This window comes from Lagopus muta, chromosome Z (assembly GCF_023343835.1).
Source record: "Lagopus muta isolate bLagMut1 chromosome Z, bLagMut1 primary, whole genome shotgun sequence".
In the NCBI taxonomy this organism is placed as follows: domain Eukaryota; kingdom Metazoa; phylum Chordata; class Aves; order Galliformes; family Phasianidae; genus Lagopus; species Lagopus muta.
The window spans coordinates 25,578,301-25,602,050 of record NC_064472.1 but is presented as its reverse complement, the minus strand read 5'-3'; the positions used below and the strand labels follow the sequence as shown (position 1 = coordinate 25,602,050).

Sequence of the window (23,750 nt, the reverse complement as noted above, 5' to 3'; positions counted from 1 at the left end):
GGCTGGAGTCATGGCCCCTGCCTGCCTGCCTGCCTTGGCTGGCTGGCTGGAGTCGTGGCCCCTGCCTGCCTGCCTTGGCTGGCTGGCTGGAGTCGTGGCCCCTGCCTGCCTGCCTGCCTTGGCTTGCTGGCTGGAGTCGTGGCCCCTGCCTGCCTGCCTTGGCTGGCTGGCTGGCTGGAATCGTGGCCCCTGCCTGCCTGCCTGCCTTGGCTGGCTGGCTGGAGTCGTGACTCCTGCCTGCCTGCCTTGGCTGGCTGGCTGGAGTCGTGGCCCCTGCCTGCCTGCCTTGGCTGGCTGGCTGGAGTCGTGGCCCCTGCCTGCCTGCCTTGGCTGACTGGCTGGAGTCGTGGCCCCTGCCTGCCTGCCTTGGCTGGCTGGCTGGCTGGAGTCGTGGCCCCTGCCTGCCTGCCTGCCTTGGCTGGCTGGCTGGAGTCGTGGCCCCTGCCTGCCTGCCTTGGCTGGCTGGCTGGAGTTGTGGCCCCTGCCTGCCTGTCTTGGCTGGCTGGCTGGAGTCGTGGCCCCTGCCTGCCTGCCTTGGCTGGCTGGCTGGCTGGAGTCGTGGCCCCTGCCTGCCTGCCTGCCTTGGCTGGCTGGCTGGAGTCGTGGCCCCTGCCTACCTGCCTGCCTTGGCTTGCTGGCTGGAGTCGTGGCCCCTGCCTGCCTGCTTGCCTTGGCTGGCTGGCTGGAGTCGTGGCCCCTGCCTGCCTGCCTGCCTTGGCTGGCTGGCTGGAGTCGTGACTCCTGCCTGCCTGCCTTGGCTGGCTGGCTGGCTGGAGTCGTGGCCCCTGCCTGCCTGCCTTGGCTGGCTGGCTGGAGTCGTGACTCCTGCCCGCCTGCCTTGGCTGGCTGGCTGGAGTCGTGGCCCCTGCCTGCCTGCCTTGGCTGGCTGGCTGGAGTCGTGGCCCCTACCTGCCTGCCTTGGCTGGCTGGCTGGCTGGAGTCGTGACCCCTGCCTGCCTGCCTGCCTTGGCTGGCTGGCTGGAGTCATGGCCCCTGCCTGCCTGCCTTGGCTGGCTGGCTGGAGTCGTGGCCCCTACCTGCCTGCCTTGGCTGGCTGGCTGGCTGGAGTCGTGACCCCTGCCTGCCTGCCTGCCTTGGCTGGCTGGCTGGATTCGTGACCCCTGCCTGCCTGCCTGCCTTGGCTGGCTGGCTGGAGTCATGGCCCCTGCCTTCCTGCCTTGGCTGGCTGGCTGGAGTCGTGACTCCTGCCTGCCTGCCTTGGCTGGCTGGCTGGAGTCGTGGCCCCTGCCTGCCTGCCTTTATTGGCTAAGTGTCTTGCATCACAGCTGGTGTTCTGTTGTCAGGTTTCATGTATTTAGAGCTTTTGTTAGGGTGGTGGCTCATGGCATCATAAAGCCTTGGCTATTTATGCCTTAGAATGTCCCTTGAGATCTAAAACATGGCTGCACTGGAGGATTGGGTGACTTTGTCCTGACAGTTGCCCTATGTGTCACCACTGGGATTCTGAGTGGCTCCATTTTCAGGCCATTTCTCTATATTGTTTTTTCTATTGGTTCCAATAAAGATTTGTCAGCTGTATCAGTGAGTTTGTGGATGATGCTAAGCTTGGAGGAGTTTTGACCTCCTTGAGGATAAAGAGGCCTTGCCTTGAGATCTGGACAAAATGAGGGTGTTTACCATCTGCAGAAAGAAGGGCGAGCACTGGGTTCTGCACCAGGGATGGGGTGCCCTGGCTCTGTGTGCAGACATCAGGGGTGAAGTTCTGGAGCGCAGCCTGGCAAAAAGGGGTCTGGTTTGACGGCAAATTGCATCTGAGGCGGCAGTGCGCCTGGCACTCAGAAGGGTCAACCGTACCCTGGGGTGCGTCAGGCCCAGCACTGGCAGGCGAGGGAAGCGGCCGTCCCGCTCTGCTCTGTGCTGTGCGGCCTCGCCTGCAGCGCTGGGTGCAGGTTGGGGTGCCACTCCATAAGATGTGAGGAGAGAGTGTCCAAAGGAGGGCTCCAGAGATGGAGGAGGATCTGAGGGCACAGTGTTTGAGGAGCAGCTGAGCACCGTGGCTGTGCTCAGCCCAGAGCAGAGCAGGTTGAGGGCAGCCCTCATGGAGGCTGCAGCTCCTCACAGGGAGCGGAGGGCAGCGCTGAGCTGTGCTGCGTGGTGACAGCGACAGGGCCCGAGGGAACGGCATGGAGCTGTGGCAGGGGGCCCCAGGGGCGGCTGGGGGTCAGGGAAAGGGCCTGCACCAGAGAGCGGTGGGCATGGAATGGGCTGCCCCAATGGGCAGTGGGCACGGCCCCGAGATGCTGCAGATGAAGGACTGTCTGATTTAGGTGGTCCTCTGCGGAGTGAGGGGTTGGACTTGCTGATCCTTGGGGGACCCTTCCAACTGCAGATATCCATACCATCCTAGGATCATAGAATTGCCTGCGTTGAAAAGGACCTCAATGATCATGTAGTTTCAACCCCCCTGCTGTGTGCGGGATCGTCAACCACCAGACCAGGCTGCCCAGAGCCACATGCGGCCTGGTCTTGAATGCTTCCAGGGAGGGGGCATCCACAACCTCCTTGGGCAACCTGTGCATCACCACCCCCTGTGTGAAAATCTTCCTTTTAATAGCTAACGGAAACCTGCCCTGTCTCAGTTTAAGACCATTCCCCCTTGTCCTAGCACTGCGACCCTCATAATCAGCCATTCCCCTCCTCTTTATACGCTCCCCTCAAGTACTGGAAGGCCCTGGAGCCTTCTCTTTCCAAGCTAAACAAGCGCAGTTCCTTCAACCTTTCTTCACAGGAGAGGTGCTCCAGCCCTCTGATCATCTGAGTGGCCCTCCTCTGTAGCTAGTCCAAGAGGGTTTACTTGTTATTATACAATGCCTTAACATATACTAAAACAAAGGAAAACAATCAAGCAAACAAACAAACAAAAAAGCAAAAAAACACCCAGTTATTCGTGTCTCTGAAAATTTGTTACGACGAGAATCTGCCCCATCATTGTGTTGACAAATCGGACATGACCAAGGATTGTTTAATTCATTTCTTATTTGTTTATTGGCTGGCTTGGTAAAGAGGTGATACATCTCTTATAGCAGCCATAAAAACATTTTCAAAATTCAGTGTTATTAACGTTTGGTGATACTCTTGTTATCATGTGTTATCACTACTGAACGTCTGGCTGGAAAATCTGGAGGAATGTGGATTAAGAAAGTGATAACAATCCGCAAAATAGACACAACTGTACCAGCACTGCATATGTACTGTGGCTGTAGTCCTCTCTGTCAAGCACATGTATTACTGTCTAGGTGCATCACAGTCCTTTCTTTATTGTATGTGTGAATATGCAAGGATATAGACTGTGTGCTATACATACAACAACTGGGATCATTATATTAACAATAAAATAATTGCAGTAAAATATTTAGGAGAGTTTTCAAAGATAGGAAAGGAGTTGATCAAACATAGTACGAAGTTCTTCTGGTTGCCTTCAATTCTATGGGTTCCATTTCCACTGCATTCCATAGGTCACTCATGCCATTAACCGAACTAGCGCTTTATACTCAAACCCACAATTAAGTAGACATAATTCTAAATTAAAGGAAGACTGAAGTAAAGGAAGAGGTGCTTAAGTATTAAGGTTTAAATGTGACATTAGCTTCCTTTTGAAGGCTGAAGTTCAGAGGGGAGGATGAGGAGGGCTGACATAGGACAGAGCATGGAGGGATGAGTGCTTTGCACAGCAGTGGGATGCTACGAGAGGGTAAGAAGGGGAGATGTAAATGTACCAAGGTGAGAACAAAAGAGAGATTTTGAAACTAGAGAAAAAAACACAGTGGCCTAAACAACAAACCTAAAGTGAAACAGGAAAGTGAAAGGGGCAGTAAAAACAAAGGCTCTGAAATTAACCATTTTGATATGAGGATGTCTAAAAATAGGATGGATGTGATGGCAAATTGGAAGTGCTGTTGAAGATGACAGGAACTTGTATTTTGCAAAATAAGTGATCCAGCATCAAAAATTATACAGCCTAGTATTTCACTATGAAAGTAACTTAATTTTGTCTTTGAGATCTGTCTGGTAGCAGATGGTTTAATCCTCTTTTTGAATCACATGGCATTTTCCATTTCATTTGGAAAATTCATTTTTGCCTTTCTTCCCTAAAATCTTTCCTTTAATTATTAGTAACTTCTTATTCTGGAGAGTTGTAAGGTATGGATTACGAAAAAAACGTTTTTGTATCCTCATGAGTTTTCTGCCTTATTCCCTATATTTTTTAACTCCACACTTCATAAGATAAGGAGTCGTGAAACTGTAAACAGTAAGCAAAGGGATTAGTGTTTCTTAAGCATTCCTCTCTCTTCATTGAGTCTAAACTGACATTTTTATTTTGAGGATCAGTGTAAAACAACAGCTACAATTTGAGCTTGATTTTTTTTTTTTTAATTTAAAGAATAGACTCATAAAATTAGAAATGCTGCCACAGAATATTTCCCTTATTTCTTGCATTTGTTGTGTGACAGCTGACTGGCTGGCTTTGTAGTTGTGCAAGTGGTACAGATGTGGTCTGTAAGTGATGTTCCATGTGGAAGAAAGCAGTGTGCTCCTGTGCACCAGGCTGCTCACAACAGAGCTCATACTGGAGTAATCCTTGGTGCAGCCCAATCCGAGCTATGTCTGGGATTTACTCTGTTTCTATATTCCTATAGTAGCCATCCATGGTATTATTCAACTGATAAAAAAAGGCTGATTGCACCTAACATAAAAAGATGATAATGATTTTTAAAAAGGATGGTAAATTACAAATATTAGTAGAAGTAAGAGAAGCAATTCTACATATAACAGCTTAAAAACCAAAAACAGTTAGGAGAAAATGCTTGGCCAGTTATAGTAGCAGTTCAGGCTGAAAAGAGATGCATGTCAGATTCTGAGACGACAGGCATGTTTTCTCTCAACATTCAGCTCTGAAAATGGTATGCATCTAACCTTGCAAGAACAGTCCTATTTAAGGAAGATTTTGTGTGACTGAAAGTCATTTCTGCCACTTCAGCCCCATACACTCATTTGTAATGGAAAGGAAAAAAAAAAATCAGGATTGGTGTTGTTTGGAGTGACAATGCAGAATCCTTAGGAAATCTGGTCGAAGATGAGGTGTTTCAGGGGACACCATGGTCTCCCATGGAGAGGTGAGCATGCAGACCATGGGAAATACTGTGCACTGCTGCAGGATGCTGGTGGCTATGGGGATGATGAAACAGCTGAGTGCTTCTTTTTCCAAAGCCATGAGAAGTTACTCAGCATGTTTGAACAAAGAAACTCATTTGTTGTATGATGAACACGGGAAGGAGCCTGGTGCCTGTCAGAGCAGTTGGCTGTAACTGTGCCTTTCAGCCGTGGAAATTTCTATGGTGCCACAGAGTGCTTTGATGCTGGCTTCTGGCACTCTTCTTTGCAGGCGATAGAGTTCATTCTGTGGTAACTACATAGCGTAGGGGTGGCATAAGGGAGAATAAAAGGGTGAAATATTCTTCTGCATTACGTTTTCCGAAAAACTCCAGTTCAGACAGTTATGGAGCAATCGTGGTAGTGAGGAGCAGTGTTGGAGCAAGCTGTCCTCTGCCTTGAGGAAATACGGCTTCATCTGAATTTCCTCCTGTAGACATGTCAGACACTTCTTATTGTTTGGTGCTTCTCAGATCCTTTTCCTGCTTTTTTTTTTGTTCTTTTTTGAAGCCATTGTATGGCAGGTTTTTCTTGGCTGGTTGCTCTATTTACTATAAAGAAAACAAAATATCGAAAAATACACTTGGGCAGATATCTGGGAACTACCATTGGTAGAATTACATCAGTACTATTGTTTTGTAATTGAAGTCTAAAGTATTTCAAGCACTCCTGATTTAAATTCTTTTTTTTAACACAAAGAGTGCTTTTGTAAATAGTAAAATACTCAGTTTCATTGACTTGCTTGCTCTGAGGTATTTTTAATTAAGATTCACATATATTTGCATAGATCAAGATGAAAGGAATTAGGTGAAAGATTGTTTAAAGGCAAATTTTTACATCACCTTTGCTTGTACAGGCATAAAAACAGTGCTGTTTTCGAAGTGGAAGTAAAAAACTGGAGGTTCTGTGTAGTACTGCTGAAAAGGTTGTGATAAGATTGTGAGAGAAGAACATGTTCATGAATTTGTTGGAGGTGGGAAAGTTCCTGGATGTTTATGAAAGCTTATTCATTTTTCAGGGGCAGGTGACCATAAGTGCAAAATTTGACAAAGGCATTTACCTCCCGGAAGACGCTGAGTTTTACTTTGTTTATGATGGATCCATGAAGAGGCACATAATGTTTGCTGAGCGTATTGGTGACAATGCTCTTCAGTCCCTTGTTCCAGGTGAGTGCTATTTGTGTTTCATGTCTTAACAACACTCCAGCCCCCTTCCAAAGCTGGGTACAACTGGATTTTTTGAGTAACTGTGTTTTATGGCTTTATAGAGAGTGTAGGAATTGAGTGGTGGCCCGCTGGATGCAGGCTGTGTTTGACTGGCCATAGGTGGTGCTGCCATTCATAGTTGTCTGCACTGACACGGTGTCAGGCAAAGATGGGAGCAAAGACGGTTGGGTGTGCGTGAAAGTGCATTTTCAGGCATGGCATAATTTTTAGCCTGATTTACTTAATTCTATCCAACAAATCCAGCTTATGGTTTGCCTCTTGCCATTTGCCATCACTGCAGAAGTCTGCACTTTATTCTGTGGCAGCAGTCAGCCTGGCTTGCAGGACTCACCTGGCAGCTGCCCAGTGTTCTCAAACCTATGTGGAGCCATGGGGAGAATTACCCAAGGATGCCTTGCTGTGAGAGGGTGATGTGGGTTCCCTCACAGCCAGGTCTGCCTTGGCATTGTCCCCCTTGCTGATGTGGTGTAAACCCTGGCTATTGTCTTTACTACTTGCTTTGTGTCCTGTTTGTGGGAGAAGGTGGCTATAAATGTGGTGTACTTACATAGTAGGTTCTGCTTGTTGTTTGTCCTTGTTTTCTAAGGAAGATTCAGACTGTGAAAGTAACTGGCACACTAGTTAGTAACTAATACAAAAAGGAAACGTTTGCCACAGATAAGTGGTGGCTGCTTGAGTTGGTAAATAGTAAATGTTATCTGATGGAAAATGCAGTGCTAGGTGCTCACAGGGTAGCAAAGCCATTTTTTTGAAAGTCCTGAAATGGCACTGCTGCATAATTACTTCTCAGGTAGAAATAAAAACAGGAGGCAACAGACAATGCCTAATCTGCTGCCTGATCTCAACAGAAGCCATCAGCAGATGAAAATGAAGAGGTTAAAGTATATCCTTAGTGTAGTTGGTGTTTTATACCGGCCAAATTAAACATAAGAGAGCGCATGGCACTTCAGAAACAGCTGCAGATGTGGTAAGCATGTGTTGGCTTCTGCAGCTAATGGATTGCCTAAGTACTTTGAGTTCTGGGGGCCTGTTTTGTGATGTCTAGGTTTACACACATAGTACCTCATGGTTAGCTCTCCAGTGGGAGCTGTGTGTACAGTGTGCACTGCTTGTAGATGTGTGATAACTGTTCCTGATGAGATGGCAGAGAAGGGGGAAAAACGTGTGTGGTACATAAGATTTTTGAATGGGAGACTCCCTTGGGCTTTGAGGATCCTGGTTGTAAGTTAGACAGTTGATACAGCATTTAATCAAGCCTGTTTATGGTACAAACCATGCATTTGTTAAAAGCACCTAGATTTTGGCCCACATGGAAATGCTGGGTGAGTACAAAATGGGTGTTAATAAATAGGTAATTCCTTAGCGTTTGTGTTGTGGGCTACAGTGATATATTTTATTGATCTTGTTTTTCGTAATTCTTAACCAGAAATTTTCCTGTTTTTGTTTGTGGCATTTCCCTCTGGTCACATCACCTCATATTCTGCTGTGGTGAAGAACCTCCACCTAGAAAAACTGTCTTTGCAATGAACAGTCAGTAAAATCAGGGAACCTGGCTGTTCAGATCCAAGCTGATCACAAAAAAAAAATGTTTGGTGGATGCCCTAAAACAAGTAGATGAAGGGAAGAATGAAATTGTTATTGATCCTCCATCATAGAGGACTGAAAAGAAGGAAAAACAAATGTATTTCCTAAACAGTAACAGCTCTAATGATTACTTTATGTTGCGATTTCAGGCCATGGATGCCAGGAAGCAGTTTCTGTCTCTGTGTTAATGTATGCAAGGGGATCCTCACCTGTGGCCCTCGGCAGCTGTCCTGTCACTTACAGGGAGAACTTGTCTTGCAAGTTGTCTCGTTTTCTGGTCAGTCACACAGAATATGTCAGTGCCACAAGTCACAAGATGCTACTGGATAAATTTGGGCTAACGGTAAAAGATCTGCAGTCCCTGGATACTGATTTGACGATGGCCATTGCTCACGAAGAATTGCCATCAACGTGGAGCATCCTCGGAAGCTGCTATGAAGGAGGTAATATTTTATTTATTATTGAGTTGGAAGGCTTCTAGTGATGGCTTGCTGCAGAGGTTCCCAGACCTTCTGGTTTATTTTGTGGTTCTGATGATAAAATATTAAGTATGAGAGCAGTAGTCAGAGATTTGGTTTGTGCCCAGAAATTTGAAAAGATATTGTAACTGGGTATTGTAACTCAGTTTCTTTAGAAGATTTTTGTACCTTGACTCGCTGTCAAAAGAAGAAATTCTTTTTATGAATAGACATCACCTTTACAAGATATAAATGCTGTCAGTTTTAAAAACATAAACAAGAATTGCAGTAATATTCCTATCAAGTGATATGTTTTAATTGTGTAAACAAAAAGGAGACAAAGTATACATCCCAAAAACAGAATTATGTGTTGCTATAGGACTTTGGATATGTAAAGTAAATGTACTGTTTATCACAGTTCTGTCAGCTTCTACTCTTTATTTTGCAACTTTGATCATTTTGAGGCAGAGTGTCATTTAACAAATTTTGTGGCTTTTTTTTTTTTTAATAGGAAGTGGAAGGAAAATATAAACAAAACCTTACATTAGGGTACTGTAACAAAATCAGGTGAAATTTGCCCAGTTTTATGTTTCATTGCAGACTTAAGGCTGCAGTTAGATTTTGCTGAAGAGTATAATTTTTTTTACAGACTGAGCTGATTTATAGCTGGGGTTGGAAACAGTGTTAAACTTGATGGCTACACATGTTTTTCATTGAAAATGTGGTACTTTTGGCTGTTTTCCTTTTAGTACTTTTAACTGCTGGAAGTTGGAGGACAGGCAGTTTCCATATGAGCCAAACCAAAAGAGAGATTGATGCAAGCTTTTGGGAACTAAAAAACGCAATGCTTAGCCCATTTCTTTTGGTGAGGTATTTTTTCCTGTCTTAAATCTTCCTAATTCTTAATGACAGGTAGCTTGAAATCTGCTGCTATCTTCCTCAGGAGAAGGATGGGTTTTTTGTCTGTCTGCTGTAAACAGCTCTTTCAAGAGATATAAAAACAAATACAGTGCCTCACTCAAGTATGGGCTAGACATTGACTTTACATGTTTCATTTTGGTGTGTAGTAAATATTTGTTCATATTGCTCAATGGCTGGAGTGACTGTTGGAGCAATGAAGACCTTGATCAAAAGCCTGAAGAAATCAGATATAGTTTTTCACATACTTTGCTAAGCTTTTTGTCAAAAATGAGCTGTAGTCTGGCCAAGAAGTATCATCAGGATACCACAGCTAATCAGAGATGTTCAGGCAAAGCTAGCTGCTTACCTGGGAAGTTTCTGTGGGAGGTATGGTAGGTCTGGTGTGCAGCCAGTACTAGGCAGTACTAGGCTCTGCTGGGGCAACTGATACACAGATGCATGATTTTTGAGCATTTGGTTATGCTAGTTGTTAAAAGCATGCTGACTCAGTGGTCATTCCAGCCTCTCTTGGAGGAGTGTGTGTTTAACTGAGGGGTCACGTTGACATTCATACCTTACCCATTGCTGATAAATGAAGCAGGGATCTTTGGTCAGGATTTGTGCAGCACAGTAAATGTACGGTGGTAGGATTATGTTGGTACGACAGAGAAGACTGAGGCTGAACCAGGACAAAATGGATCCTGGCCTTTGGGATGAGTTTGCTGTGTCTGTGGTAATGCTGGTAGCTGGTGGAGAGTCTTCCAGACCCAGGGAAAATAAGTTTTAACTCTTGGCCTTTTGGGCCATGTTTCTGAAGGGTTCTTAAAGTGCATTTCTTGAAAGAGTGGCCTGGGTAGCACAAATACCTGATTATGGCCCTGCACAGAAATAGAACAAGATGCTGCCTCAGTGTGCATACAGACAGCTTGGTAGGAGGGCATCTCACCTACAGTAATTGATTATTCAGCATTTTACTTCAAAAATCTCTGCATAGATCTTTACAAATAATTAGTATTTTCTCTGTTTGGTCACTGAGTTCATCTTTTTTTGGTCTGTGTAAGCTTTTGTCATCTCCTGAATCCTTTATTTTCTGAAAGCATACTTTTCCTTTGTCTCACAGCCAAATTCTCTTTAACCTGAGCCTTAGAAGCACTGATTCACATTGCACATCCTCACTGTCCCTGTCCCAGTGTTTTTGTCCCAAAGCCATGGGTTGCATGTGGCTGAGCAAGCCCTGTGAATGCTGAAGAGTAGCAGGTGCCCCTACAGCTTCTTGCCCTGAGCATTCCATAGTGTCTTGGCACCTGACGATGTCTGGATATTCCTTTCAGAATCGATATTCTAATAGATTTTGAGCGGTACAGCCCATCACTGGCTCAGATCTTGTGCCCATGAGACTGAATTGCTGTTGATTCTTTCAGTTTTCAAAGATACTGGGCTATTTTTATTACAAAAAATTACTTCTGAATGACACACTGAGGAAATTGTTGTACCATCTGGTGTTTTTGGACCTCTTTCATTTTTATGAGGATTTAGAGATGTATGGAAAGATAGAAGAATAATTTATTCATAAGAGTTTTGGTATCTGGAAAAAGTAATTGTGTTCCCTTTATAAGGCATAAAAAGGACCGGATACAGAGAGACTGAATTGTCTGGGGAGCATCGCAAATAATTCAGGAATTCAGTGCCATTGCACAGGTCAAGACTTGTTATGCACATTATTTAAAGTTTGACAAAGGAAACGAGAGCATGAACTTCCTGTTCATTCTGGCTTGTCATAAGTGCCTGTTTGACAGTGGTGTCAGGAGCTACCTGCTCATGGAAGTGGATCTGACAGTCCTACCACCTGCCCACAGACAGCGTGCTGCCAGAGAAACTAAGGAACTGATTGCGGTGTGTGCTTGGGCACTCCTTGGTGGGTTTGAGGAAAGGGGAGAGGGAGAAGGGAGGAGAGGGAGGGAGAAGCTACTTATTTGCTATTGGCACCTTCATAAAGGCTATTTTCTTTCAGAAGATTGGATTACTCCATTTATGAAGCTGGTCAGAGTTAAGTCAAATAACATGTTGCAGGTCAAAAATTGAGAATCTTCCAATTTTTTTAATATTTATGAAAGAAAAAAGAATAAGATGGAGTGTTCCATCGAGATGAGAAAAAATGCGTCAGAGTGAACTTTGGAGAGTATCTCTTTGCCTCCTGCAGCAGGGTCGGATTAGGGCCATTTTTCTGAACTGGCAGCCCCTACAATCCATCAGGCATGGGCACAGCATCTTCTCTGCAAATGTTATGTCCTTGGTACACTCAGGCTTTTATCCCCTGACTATTTTTGGGGGGTGTGGGTGTGCAGGGGCACAGAACCTGCAGCGGCTGAGGGTTCTCGATTTGCTTTAAGGGCACTGCTGTGAGGCCAGGTTCAGTTGTCTGGGTGACCTAACTGTGGTGGTAGTTAAACACAAACGTGCTGCCACCTTTGTCACTATTTATTTTTTTGAGGAAGTGTGCTCATTTAGGTTTCGGGCTTAGTGGAAGCAATAAAATTACACGCTGAATTGTGAAAATTAATTGTGGCTCATAGGGAAGGGAACAATATCTATACTTGTTTGATCCTTTTTTATGAACGATTTTCATTTTATTTCATAAATGAGTGGTAATTATTTTCTAGGAGTATGTTTTACAGAATGACCTGAAGCATCCAACCTTGCTGCTTCACAGTTTGCCTTTCAGGAACACTGTTCTGTGTTCTGTTGCATTTTTGGCATTTTCAATTTCCTCCGCCAGCCTCTTTCTATGTAAATCCTGTTATTCTTCCTGCTTACTGCTAAACATGGTCCTGCTACACTGCATGGCTAGTGTATGTCTTATTTTTTGTCAAAATTAAAGACAATTGACTGTATATTTTCTTCAGTTGTGTATTTCAACATTTATTTTCCTGTGGGGAAAAAGAAAAAAAGAAAGAGAGGCATAAAATGTCTGTTTTCCTCCATGACAAAAGGAAAATACTGGGAACAGCTGAAAAAAATTTATAGAGTTGGTGAGACTTGTGAGGGAATATATATAAATATTTGTATTGCTCAGCCAGCTTTCAGCATTAGAGAAACAGTCCCTGCAGGAGTTTTTCCCATTAGAAATAGTGTAGGGCAGATAGATGGTGAAGTTAGCACAGGTACTGGCAGGCAGAGAGGTGTCACCAGTCCTGCTGCTGTTCAAGAAGGTGGGCACGAGGCAGGATGCTGGTAAGCATGCTTGAACCTGTTGATTCCTGGCATTCACATATCCTAGTCTCCTGGTCTGTGGCTACCTGGTCTGCAGAGAGGTCCTGACCATGAAGGAGCTTTTCAGGGAAAGGATTGATGACATGGAGGAGATGGTGACATGCAGAGTGATAGTAAAGTGAGTACTGGTAAACTGAAGCTTCATCTGCAGGTGTAGGTGATTGTGCTATGCTGTGCCTTTACCATGTGGGGCTGGTGATGGGAGCCTCTTGTGATGGGACAGCTGATAAAGGCATCCTAAAGTCACCTTCCATCATCTCTTCTTTCCCTCTGTAGAGTTGATGCGAGCTTGGTGGTTGCTGGTCTGGTTCAGCCAGACCCAGGGTAGAAGATATGACTGGCTGTGGTGACCCATTTCCTTGGCCCTGTCTAGCTGGCTTTATCTCAGGTAGATCAAAGGATGTCGGTGCAGATGAGAATAATTTCAGCTAGAAGGAACTTACACAGATGATCATTGAGTCCAACTGTTTGATTGATGAAGGTACTATATGGAGGGCAAATGATGATGTGAGGAATGGGGAGGACAAAGGAAAAATGTGATGTTCCAGGTAAGTGGAAAGGGAGCTGCCACCTCAGCCCTGACATCATTCATTGAAATGCTCGCCATGTTAAGCGCATACCTGTGCTTCTGCAGCAGTGGGGTGTTGCTGAGCACCTTCTTATAAACAATCTCATACCTCTAATGGAAAATGAAAAAAAAATGAAGAGTAATGCATAAAAGAATGAAGCCTGGAAAAACTGGAATTCGTCAGCTGATTTTGATGTCTCTGCTTTTCACGTCCCAAGTCTTGAGTTTTTAGCCTCCTTCCAGGAATGAATGAGATACATAGCCCAGAAAGGGCCTAGTCATTTCTGTCAGAGAGAAATATTTGTTTTTGGTTTATTGTTTTGGACATAGGAAGGGATTCAGCTGCAAAGAAGAACAAAGGCATTTATTTAATGCTTAAAACAGATTGTGTTTGGCTCAGCTCTGTTTAACTCAAACAGAGTGTTTTGGCTGGAGGTCTGGGATGCGATGCAAAACAGCATCCTGATAGTGCATATCCTTTACAGAATCACTTGCCTTTGGTATCTAACCCTGTATGAATCAGCCAGCAGTGCATCTTTCAAATGTTATTCGTTGCTGTTTTTATGTCTTGATGGAAAATGACACTTTATAACCATTTCAATATGAATTTATTTAAGAAATCTAATGTATTCATTGTTTTCTGGTTTTCTTCCCTTTTCTACCACTGAATGCAGTTCAGTGAATTATTGTACTTGTTTTTCACCACATCTTTATTTTTTGTTTCTTGATGTGGTGTTTTTTTATTGCTTTGTTTGTATTGCCATTTTGCCACATTTAGAATCTTCCTTAAGGGAAGTGTAAATGAAAATGAAAAAATATAGGAAAACACCATTTGTTGCTTCACACTGATGAACCAGAAGAAGAGAAGTAAGAGAAAAAGGAAACTGTTCTTAAAAAAATATATATATTATTATAAGAAAGCACCACTAAAAAAGTTGTTTCAGATTCACTTTTTTTAGTGGAAAATCTTTACTTTTTGGGCTGATCTAGCTAAAAAAACTTACTACCAATCATCAAGTCTTTTTTTTTTTCCTCTCCCTCCCTTTCTTCCCCTGCTTGATATTGTGAATCATGGAGAAGACTCACAGCAGAAGTTGGATGCAAAGGGTCACTGGATGTGATCTGTTCCTCTCCTCTGCTCATGGCTAAAATCAGAGTTGGATCAGGTTGCTCAGGCTCATGTTTTGAGTACCTCAGAAAGATGGAGAGTCTGTAACCACCCTGAGCAGCCTGTCCTAGTTTTTGTGGTGAAAAATGTTTTCCTTGTATTGAAGGAAGTAATTTGTCTTTGTCCTGAAGACTTTAAAATTTGTATTTCAGATTTAGGTATTCTAAAGCTAGTAATAATCAGTGTAGATCATCAATGCTCTGCTTGCTTGTAGGCAAGCAAGGTGCGAGTAGTGAGAGAGGAGTACAGCAAACAGCTCTACAGCCTGTAGAGTTGCAGGCAACAGAGGGATGTTTCCTCAAGTGCTGTTTCCAGCTACGTACATGAGATGTGAAAACAACTGTGTGAGCTGCCATGCTGGGTCTGATACAACATGCTTTTAAGCTGGCCATGAGCAAATTTAAGCTAATGTTACATATATAGATTATTAGGTAGGACAGATAAAAATTAGTTAAGAGAATGTTTGTGGTGAGGTCATAGAAGATGTTACTGTAGATTATAAGGCAATAGAGATCAATAGCTATTATTTAAGTTATTTTTAAGCCTATATTCTTTTGTGACAGACTTTCTCATACTATGTCATTTTTAGGATTTGGCCTCCAGAAGTGTAACTTTACTTACTGTGTTGTCAAAGCACAGGGGAGGCTATTCCTAATGGTGGAATTCTTTCTAAGGGCTCCTTTTTCGCCAAGCAGAAAAATCCTACTCTTGTCTTACCCCTTACCACATCTTATCTGTGTTCTGTTGTTGTTTTACTTTTCCTTCCTTCCTTTCTTCTTTCCTTCCTTCCTACCTTCCTTCCTTCCCTCCTTTCATCTGACCATCTGTTCATCCTTACTTATACTTATTTACAATATTATAAATACATTGAAATTCAGTGGCCCGAGACCAAAGTTTTAATCATGTAATGGACTTCAGGGTAAAACTTGCCCTTTTATTTTCATGTTTTCAATCTGAGGGTTAGGGTGTGGTCAGTATATAAACAGATGCTTAGTGTGCTTAATACCTGTTAAAATATTTGTGTGCAATGACTGCTTGTATAGAAAAAAGAGTCTAATCAGAAACATCCAAAGAACCTATTAGAGGTTAAAAATGAGACTTTGTCAGAATTCAAGTGCTTAAGAGCAAGGAGCAATTCCAAAAACCCATACTTCAATGAAAATTTTAACCTGGAAATGTGTAATATTTGGTTGGGGGCAGTGTATTAGACCACAACATTTCCTGTGCATCTAAACCATAACTCCTTGGTGTATGCGTGCCAGCTGGGGGTGTGCTGGTGCCTGACTTCCAGCTGTGCTCTGTGTTAGTCAGGTTGCTTTCCTGGTCTTCTGTCGTGAACCCCTCAGATTTCCTCCTGCTCAGGGGCTCATTTTTAATTACTCTGTAAGAAAGTGGACAGGCTCCCATTGGAGAAGTGATCTGAAGAATTGTGAAGATGTAGGTCCAAATCTCATCTTGCCAAGGTGGAAGCTGGAAGGTACTGGGGTCTGCTACTGCTATCACTGTTTGTTTCCATGGCCTGCAGATCTTTCTGAGAAGCCTGAGGCGTGCTCTTTTAGATGGTCCTCTGTAGAAGAAGGTCTCAGATCCAGGCAGACCAAGGAGTTTGATGGGTAGCAGCACTCTGTTGGGCTTCAAATCTGGAGTCACATCATTGTGTGGGTTTCTGTGAATTTCTTCTCTGAGGCCCCCTCTTCATGTGTCTTTGTTGAGTCTCCCAGACCCCACAGGATCAGCTGATTCATTTTTAGATGTATATGTCCTAGATCTTACCCTGGATTCTCAGCCAGCATCAGCTGGCTAATGCTTGCAACCATTACACCTGTAGGCCTAGCCCAAAGCCTATAGCCCAGTACAGCTCTGTGTGCAGGCCTGGAGTCTGTGCTGGCAGGGCCTATCTATAGTAGCCATGGTTTGCTGCCCTGGACAGGCTGCAGAGGGGATGCTATCATTGGGTTGACTAAGTAGCGGTGCTGAAGAATGAAGCAAGAAACCTTTTCCCCAATACAGAAAGGAGAAGGAATGTTGCTTCTCATGTCAGCTTGTCCTGGCTTTCTTGAGCTTGTCTGCACTGAAGATAAACAGATACAGACAAGTTCTTCACTGCTGCTCTTTTGAGGAACCCTTTTACCCTGCTTTTTCTTTCTTCTGGCACGTCACTTACTTTCCCTTCCTGCAGACATAGCCCTGTTCATGCTGAAAAAGTGCTGCTAGACAAAGTGGATTGAAAAGAAGTCAGAGGGTTTGAAAGCCTAGCTAGCACAAAATTACATCAGTGTAAGGAGAAGAGGCTGGATTTGATATACTGAAAATTTCCTTTGTGTATCTTAACGTGTGGCTACTGCAAAGTGCATCTATAATGTATTTGAGCCCAGTGTTAAAGATTTTCAATACTTGGGGCCAAATCAGCAACATACTGTCTTATCCACAAATATATGAACAGATATATCCCTGTTTATCAAAACAGTTCTACAAATGGTTGAGTTGGATTCAGTGAAGTAAAAGGTAGCATATTCTTGAAAACTTTGAAGTATATATGATATATATGCCATTTCACTTAGAACATATGTAAGTACTATAAGGCCAGCTTTATCAAAAGAGGTTAATGAGCTCCCAGCTCTGAGAGGCCATTTGCAAAGACCCAGCTTTGCAGAAGGCAGTTCTCCAGTTAAGATGTCTGGGAAGGAAGTGTCTCAGCTGATACATGACCGCAGCCTTCAGTTATGTAAAAGGAAGCTGCAGAAGACTAGAGTGGGGCCCGTAATGGATGGGGCATGAAGCAGCAGGCTTATCCTGAGGCAGTTAAGTAGGTTAGGCATTTCACATCTTCATAATTGTGAGGGTAAATTAGCCTTGTGTGGTTTACTTACAGAGCTTATGAAATCCTCTTGTCACCAGGAGGGTCTTAGAACAGATGAGACAAACATTTGTCAGAGGTGAATAGGTTGACCTGATCCTGCCTTAGGGCAGGGAATGGACTAGAGACCTTTTGAGAACTCCTCAAGCTTGCTTTTGATGATTATATAAAAGAAATGCTCATGATACTTTTAGTGAGTACTTACACTGAATGGGAATCAGCAGTGAGCCACTATTTTTGTATGTAACTTCACAACACCTTTGCTCAGAATAAGAGCTTTATCCTGTAGACACTGATTCAGAGAAAATGTGATGGCACACTGAAATTGCTTTTGACTGTATTAATTCCACAGATCAGCATACATACTTACATGTGCTTTGGGAACTTTGTATTCCCTTGATCAACGAAACATAGAATTTTGAATAACATATGCTTAACAGTTTGGGTAACAGGGTAGAAAATCTGTTGAATTGGGGTGATAGCTTTCAGTGGAATATCGTTAGTGGAATCCTAATAAGTTTCAGTTCTGAGAAGAGTAGATTAACTGCTCTTAAATACTTAAATACTTTACCCTTACATTTAGCTTCCTACGAAAATGTGAATGTAAGGAACAAGTTGGGTACCACTTAAGCTAAGTTTCTTTTATTGCCCTTCAAATGCAAAGGCTTTGTGTTTGAAAATATGTGTAGACAAATAGACCTTACTTTGCATAAAGGCAAGGGAAAGGCTTGAGTGATGGAGAACCAGCATCTCAAGATTTAATCCATGTTGTCTTCTGCTTTATTTTAAGTTTCAGCTCTGTTGTACTTGATGATTTTGTGTTAAAAGAGGAAAAATTGGCAGCTCTGTCTGCATTTCTGAGAAGAGATGCAAGCATTATTGTGTGTTCTTTACCCATTCTGCAAGCTTATGGCTCACTGCACTGCTAAGCATGTCTATATGTTAAGCAGCCTTCCTTTAAAAATCATGCACTTTAATTTAAAAAATATCAAATACTTAGCTATGCTGCTGAGGCAGAACAAAGCAGCTAGAAAATAGCCTCAGCCATCCTCTGTCGTATATATGAGGACATTGCTGAATGCTTTATTATATACAAAGAAAGAGAGAAATACTGGGGTCGTATAATTCAAAATGTTTTCTTTACCTCCTGGACATAGGTGGTGTTTGTATATCTCACTTTAACTCTGCAGACACAGCTAAGTACCTACCCCTATTATTTTCAGTAAAAGATGGATTTGGCCTAACTGCTTTCAGAGGTCTGAACCTGAGCTGAGCTATTGCTTCAGAATAAAAGATGCTTCCTAGCCAACAGAATGCTAGTTTGGTAGTGATTATTTTATTTTATTGTGTTTTTCAGAGCCTATGCGCAAAGAAACTCTTCTCCATCTTGCAATGAAATTGGGCTTGGTTAAACTTTCTGAGTTCTTAGTGGGCCAGCCTGGAGGGATATTGGCATTAGCGCTGCCTAATGAGGATGGAGCAACACCATTAGACTTGGCTGAGCAAAATGGGCACTCCAAACTAGTTGAAGTCTTCTCAAAGTAAGTATAACAATTTGCAATTTCACAGAATCACAGTATCACAGAGGTTGGAAGGGACCTTAAGAGATCATCAAATCCAATTCGCTTGCTGAAGCAGGTACCCTTCAATAGGTTGCACAGGAATCCAGATGTCTTGAATATCTCCATGAAAGGAGACTCCACAGCCTCTCTGGACAACGTGCTCCAGCACTCCACCCTTACCATAAAGATGTTCTTCCTCATGTTATAGGGAACTGTGTATTTTCAAGTTTTAGGCCATTTCTCCGTGTCATATTACTATGCACCTCTGAAGAGCCTGGCCTCATCCATTTGCCTCCCACTGCCCTTTAGATATTTATAAACATTAATCAGATCCCCCTGCAGTCTTCTTTTCTCCAGTCTGAACAGACCCGTGTTACTCATTTGGGAGGTACTCCATGCCCTAAATCATCTTTGTGGCCCTCTGCTAGACTCCTTCTGGGAGAGCCCTGTCTTTTTTGAACTAGGGAGCCCAGAACTGGACACAGTATTCTAAATGTGGTCTCACCAGGCCAGAATAGAGAGGGAGGACCTCGACCTGCTAGCTGTGCTCTTTATAATGCACCCCAGGATACCACTGGCCTTCTTGGCCACAAGGGCACACTGCTGGTTCATGGCCAGCCTGTTGTCCATCAGGACCCCAGGTCCTTCTCCACAGAGTTCATCTCCAGCAGGTCATCCCCTAACCTGTACTGATGCATGCAGTTATTCCTCCCCAGGTGCAAGACTTCACACTTGCTCTTGTTATGCTCCTCATCTCTCATCTCTTAAGAAATATAAGAAGTACTGTTTTTCTCAAAAGTCTTGCCAATTTTGTGTTAGTTTCTGTTGCTTTTTGTCATTTATTTTAAATGGTAAAATTTTATTTACAAGTAAAGCAAGTTTTTGATGTATATCCTTTCGTACATTTGCCAAGTGCATTAATAGTGTTAGTATCAAAATATACACCTGTGTGATTTTAAACCACTGTCATCATCCAGTTAGGGATTATTAGTTTTTTCCTTTCAAGCTGACTCATAAATGGCATCTAACATTAAAGTACAGCTGGAAGACTTTTTATTCTAGCATTTCATAAACAGATAAAAGGAAATTATTAAGCAACACATATCCATGTTCCTGGGCTTTCTACAGAACAGTTGTGCAAAGGTTGTTGTAAAACTGTTGTCTTTCTGTGAGTGATTCACAGTGTGTTTAGAGTTATTTCTTTTACCAGTGTAAAACTAACAAAATGAAGCAATGTATAGAATCATAGAATGGTTTGGGTTGGAAGGAACCTTTAAGATCATCTAGTTCCAACCCCTGGTGTAAGCAAGGACACCTCCCACCATACCAGGTTGCTCCATCCAGCCTGACGTTGAGTGTTTCCAGGGATGGGGCACTCACAGCCTTGCTGGGCAACCTGTTCCAGTGTCTCACTGACAGTAAGGAATTTCTTCCTAATATCTAGGCTGCATCTTCCCTCTTCCAGTTTAGAGCCATTTCCCCTCATCCTATCGCTATCTGTCCTTATAAAAGTGCCTCACCAGCTTTCCTGTGGTCCCCTTCAGGTCTTGGCAGGCCACTATACTGTCCTCCCAGAGCCTTCTCCTCTTTAGGCTGAATAGCCCCAACTCTCTCAGCCTGTCCTTTTAGGGGAGGTGCTCCAGCCCTTTGATAATCTTTGTGGCTCTCCTCTGGACCTGCTCCAGCAGCTCCATGTCCTTCTTGTGTTGGGGGCTCCAGAATGATTGTACATTATATTCCTTCTTCTGAAAAAAGGACATATTTGCTGAATTTGAGCCTGACATTTTTAAAGAGTGTATCATGAAATATAAAAAATAATAAGAAGAAAGAAAAAAAGAAACATTGGTCTTTTGAGATACCTAGCTCTGTGATAATGTCACAGCTTGTATATGGAGCCAGCTAAGTCAAACAGGAGTCTTTCGAAAGGGAAGCAGAGTCATTCCTTTGTGCTGTCTGAGCTTTGAAAATGCAACTAAGTAAAGTTCAAGTTCTAAGTAAAGTTTAAGAGATGCAAAGCCCTGAGGGGTTTACTGGTAGAGCTCTAACTTTTGAATAACTAGACTGTAGTTGATGACAGGAGGGGGTCCTGGAGGCTGTGAGAGCTGTTTCCAGCCTGGTCTGCATGATATGACAGAGGACCATCAGGTACCTCTCTCAGAGTTGTTGCAGCTGACTGCCTACCTGCTGCTTACACATAAAGGCATACCTTGAAATGTGCACTGAAAAGCTTGCAGGTACAGAGACATGAATTTTACAAAACCCTGGGGAGACTTTGTTACCTGTGTGTGTCTTGAGATGGAATTAGTGAGAGAGAGTTGATGGCAAATGCACCAATGCAGCAATGACTGCTTTTGCCAGAGGGCTGCATGGCTGACAAAAGACTAAAGGGCAAGTGCTTTCAGGCAAGTTCCATCTGCCCTGCATGGACCTTTACAGCTGCATGGTGTGCGTGTCTCACAGCACCAAATGTTCAGTGCCAGAAGCCCTTCTCCCTGTTGATTTTCTCAAATAATTCTCAAAATTTCTCTGCAAATACACAGAAACAGGCCAGAACAAGGCTATATATATACGTTTTTTTTTTTTGAATGTGTATCTTTCAGCCCCAGTTCCATACAGCATAGAGTTAATATTAGAGTTACTCACATGTAGACTTCAACTTGTCTGAAAACAACCAAAACACTTAACGCACTGGTGGAGTACATCTTGATAGGAATTGTTTGTAATATCCGAACAATGCTATGTTCCCTTGAGACACTTTCTGTTTTTTGTCAGCGGTGGGATAACAAAACCTAGCTGCCAGTCATGTCCTACTGCTATATATGGCAACAGTAACAGGAAGAGGTGCTATTACTAACTTACAGAAATGAGGAGAGGTAGGTATTGTCACTGCTTACTCTTACCAACTTCTTTTACTGGTGACTAACCAGCACTTTTAGGGCAGTCACTGTTTTTTTCCACACTGAGTTGCATTTTAGTTCTGAGAGGAGTTGTTGGTGGGTATTTGTTTGCCCAGCTGTGTTTTGAGTGGATATGTCAGGTTTTCTGCCGTGGACATGCTGGGGTGCTGGCTGGCTGTGCTGCAGGAGGGATTCCATGCTTGTGTGCTCACCCTACCTGCATGCAGAGCATCTACTCTGGCTCAACAAGCATTTTGTTCCAGTTTCCAGGGCAGCCGCTTGCCTGACGTTGCCAGGGTGGAGATCAGCGAGGGGGCCTGCATGCGCTTTGTGCGCTCGTCAGCAGCTCTGACACTGACGCTGGACCACACGGCCAAGCACTTACTGGAGTCAGATGTGAGGCTCTTCAGGAAGTATTTCTGGAACAGGCCGCTGCTCCATGAGGTAGGAACAGCCTGGCCCAGGGCTGCCACAGGCTGTTGGCAGTCATTCCTTGCTGTTCTCCATGAATAGCCTCTTAGTATGAGCTGCTTCTTTAACTTCTGGTAGTGTAATGAAGGATTACTGTTGTAGGCTTCTATTCAAGTAAATACAGCTCTTTGTGTGTATGGAGCTGGAGAACAAGAGATGTGGAGACCTTTATCAAAGCCTACTTTACACCCCAAGATGTTTCTTGTTCATTATAGACTTTCTGGTGAATATCTTCCCCTGAAATCTCTCTGATTACATTGCTGTTCTATTTGCCCTGATACTTTGAAAGATTTAATTTAGTTCCATTTTTCTTTGTGCTGGTGTAACACTTGGGAGCTTTTATCAGATACCAAGCCCAGTGTATTATATGCAGCAAGAAAATACAGACTATGTACTTTTGCTGTAGAAGAGTTTAGTTATGATGGTCTGGGTCTTATTTTGTTATAAACACAAATTCTTAAGTAGAAGCGCATTACATTTTTGGATCAAGACTTGAAAGACTGCATGAAATATACTCTTGTGTATATCTTCTGCATAATCTTGTATATGTACTGCCAGGAGTTTGATTTGTTCCAGTACACTTCAAAATAGAGGTGGAATTTATTGCTCTACTGGATCTTTCAACTTCCTTATAGCAGACCATAAATGTCTATCTGGTTTGTTTTGTCTCAAGACTGCACAAATGCTCACATTGTTATTTTAGGTTTGGCTGAGAAAAAGACATGGACTAAACAGAGGAAACTTGTGCCAGTTAGGGTGTCGTGGAGCACTAAATTTTCACACCAGAAAACCCCAGCGTAGCTTTTTAGCCCCTGGTTGCAGGTACCTGTTGGCCCCTTGAGTATTCCTTATGTGTCTGAGCAATGAAAAACTTAAAACAAAGAAAGCTGATGGTAAGCTTGAGTCACCCATGCAGGAGATATGCCTTCACTGGAAACCTTCAGGGGCTCTGCAATTCAAAGAAGTTTAAACTCTGAAGTTTTGTGATTCTGCTGGGCTGTATGGAGAAGGAGATTCTGAAGATGATGAAGACTGTGACATTGCTCATATGGTGAGCAAACTCCCCTAGGCTGACCCTTTGGAGGTAGCAGCATCTGTCAGGGAGGCTGCAACTCAAGGATTAGAGAAGGTTGAAAGAGGGAAGCAGTGGGAAGGTGAGCTCTGTGGGGCTTGTCTTGCGCCTCCAGCAGAGCTGTACATGGCCAGTGGAAGGGATCAGGTTGCTAGAGAAAGATGTCAGGATTAAAAGAAAAAGAAAAAGAAAAAGAAAAAGAAAAAGAAAAAGAAAAAGAAAAAGAAAAAGAAAAAAAGAGGACAAACCAGGGTGATCATCCTAAGTGAGCAGGATAATTTAAATTCGGGAAAATAATTTTGTTGCCAGGTTTAATGATTTCCTGAGGGAAAGTTGACTTCAATAGCTTATTTCTGCCTGCTAACTGCAGGAGTAGGAAAGAGTCCTGCAAACCATCAGACTTATGGCAGCAGAGAACAATATGACTGAGCCCACCCAGAGGGAGATGTAGGATTTGTAGCCGCATTTTTTTGGGTGCAAAATTCAGCCGTGTCATCCCTGACTTCCTGTTTTGTGGTCTAATTACCATGCTGTTCTCTGCTGCT

General features: G+C 43.4%; 1 protein-coding gene across 4 annotated transcripts in view; it reads left to right on the top strand.

The window, feature by feature from the left end:
- ARHGEF28 (Rho guanine nucleotide exchange factor 28) overlaps nt 1-23,750 on the top strand; it is a 131,261-nt gene that overhangs the window by 25,137 nt on the left and 82,374 nt on the right. For all 4 annotated transcript variants that reach the window (XM_048930809.1, XM_048930808.1, XM_048930807.1 and 1 more), the window contains exons 3-6: nt 6,191-6,338; nt 8,132-8,425; nt 18,561-18,744; nt 21,926-22,106. In XM_048930809.1, the coding sequence (XP_048786766.1) occupies nt 6,191-6,338; nt 8,132-8,425; nt 18,561-18,744; nt 21,926-22,106 (807 nt within the window). The remainder of the gene's footprint in view (nt 1-6,190; nt 6,339-8,131; nt 8,426-18,560; nt 18,745-21,925; nt 22,107-23,750) is intronic.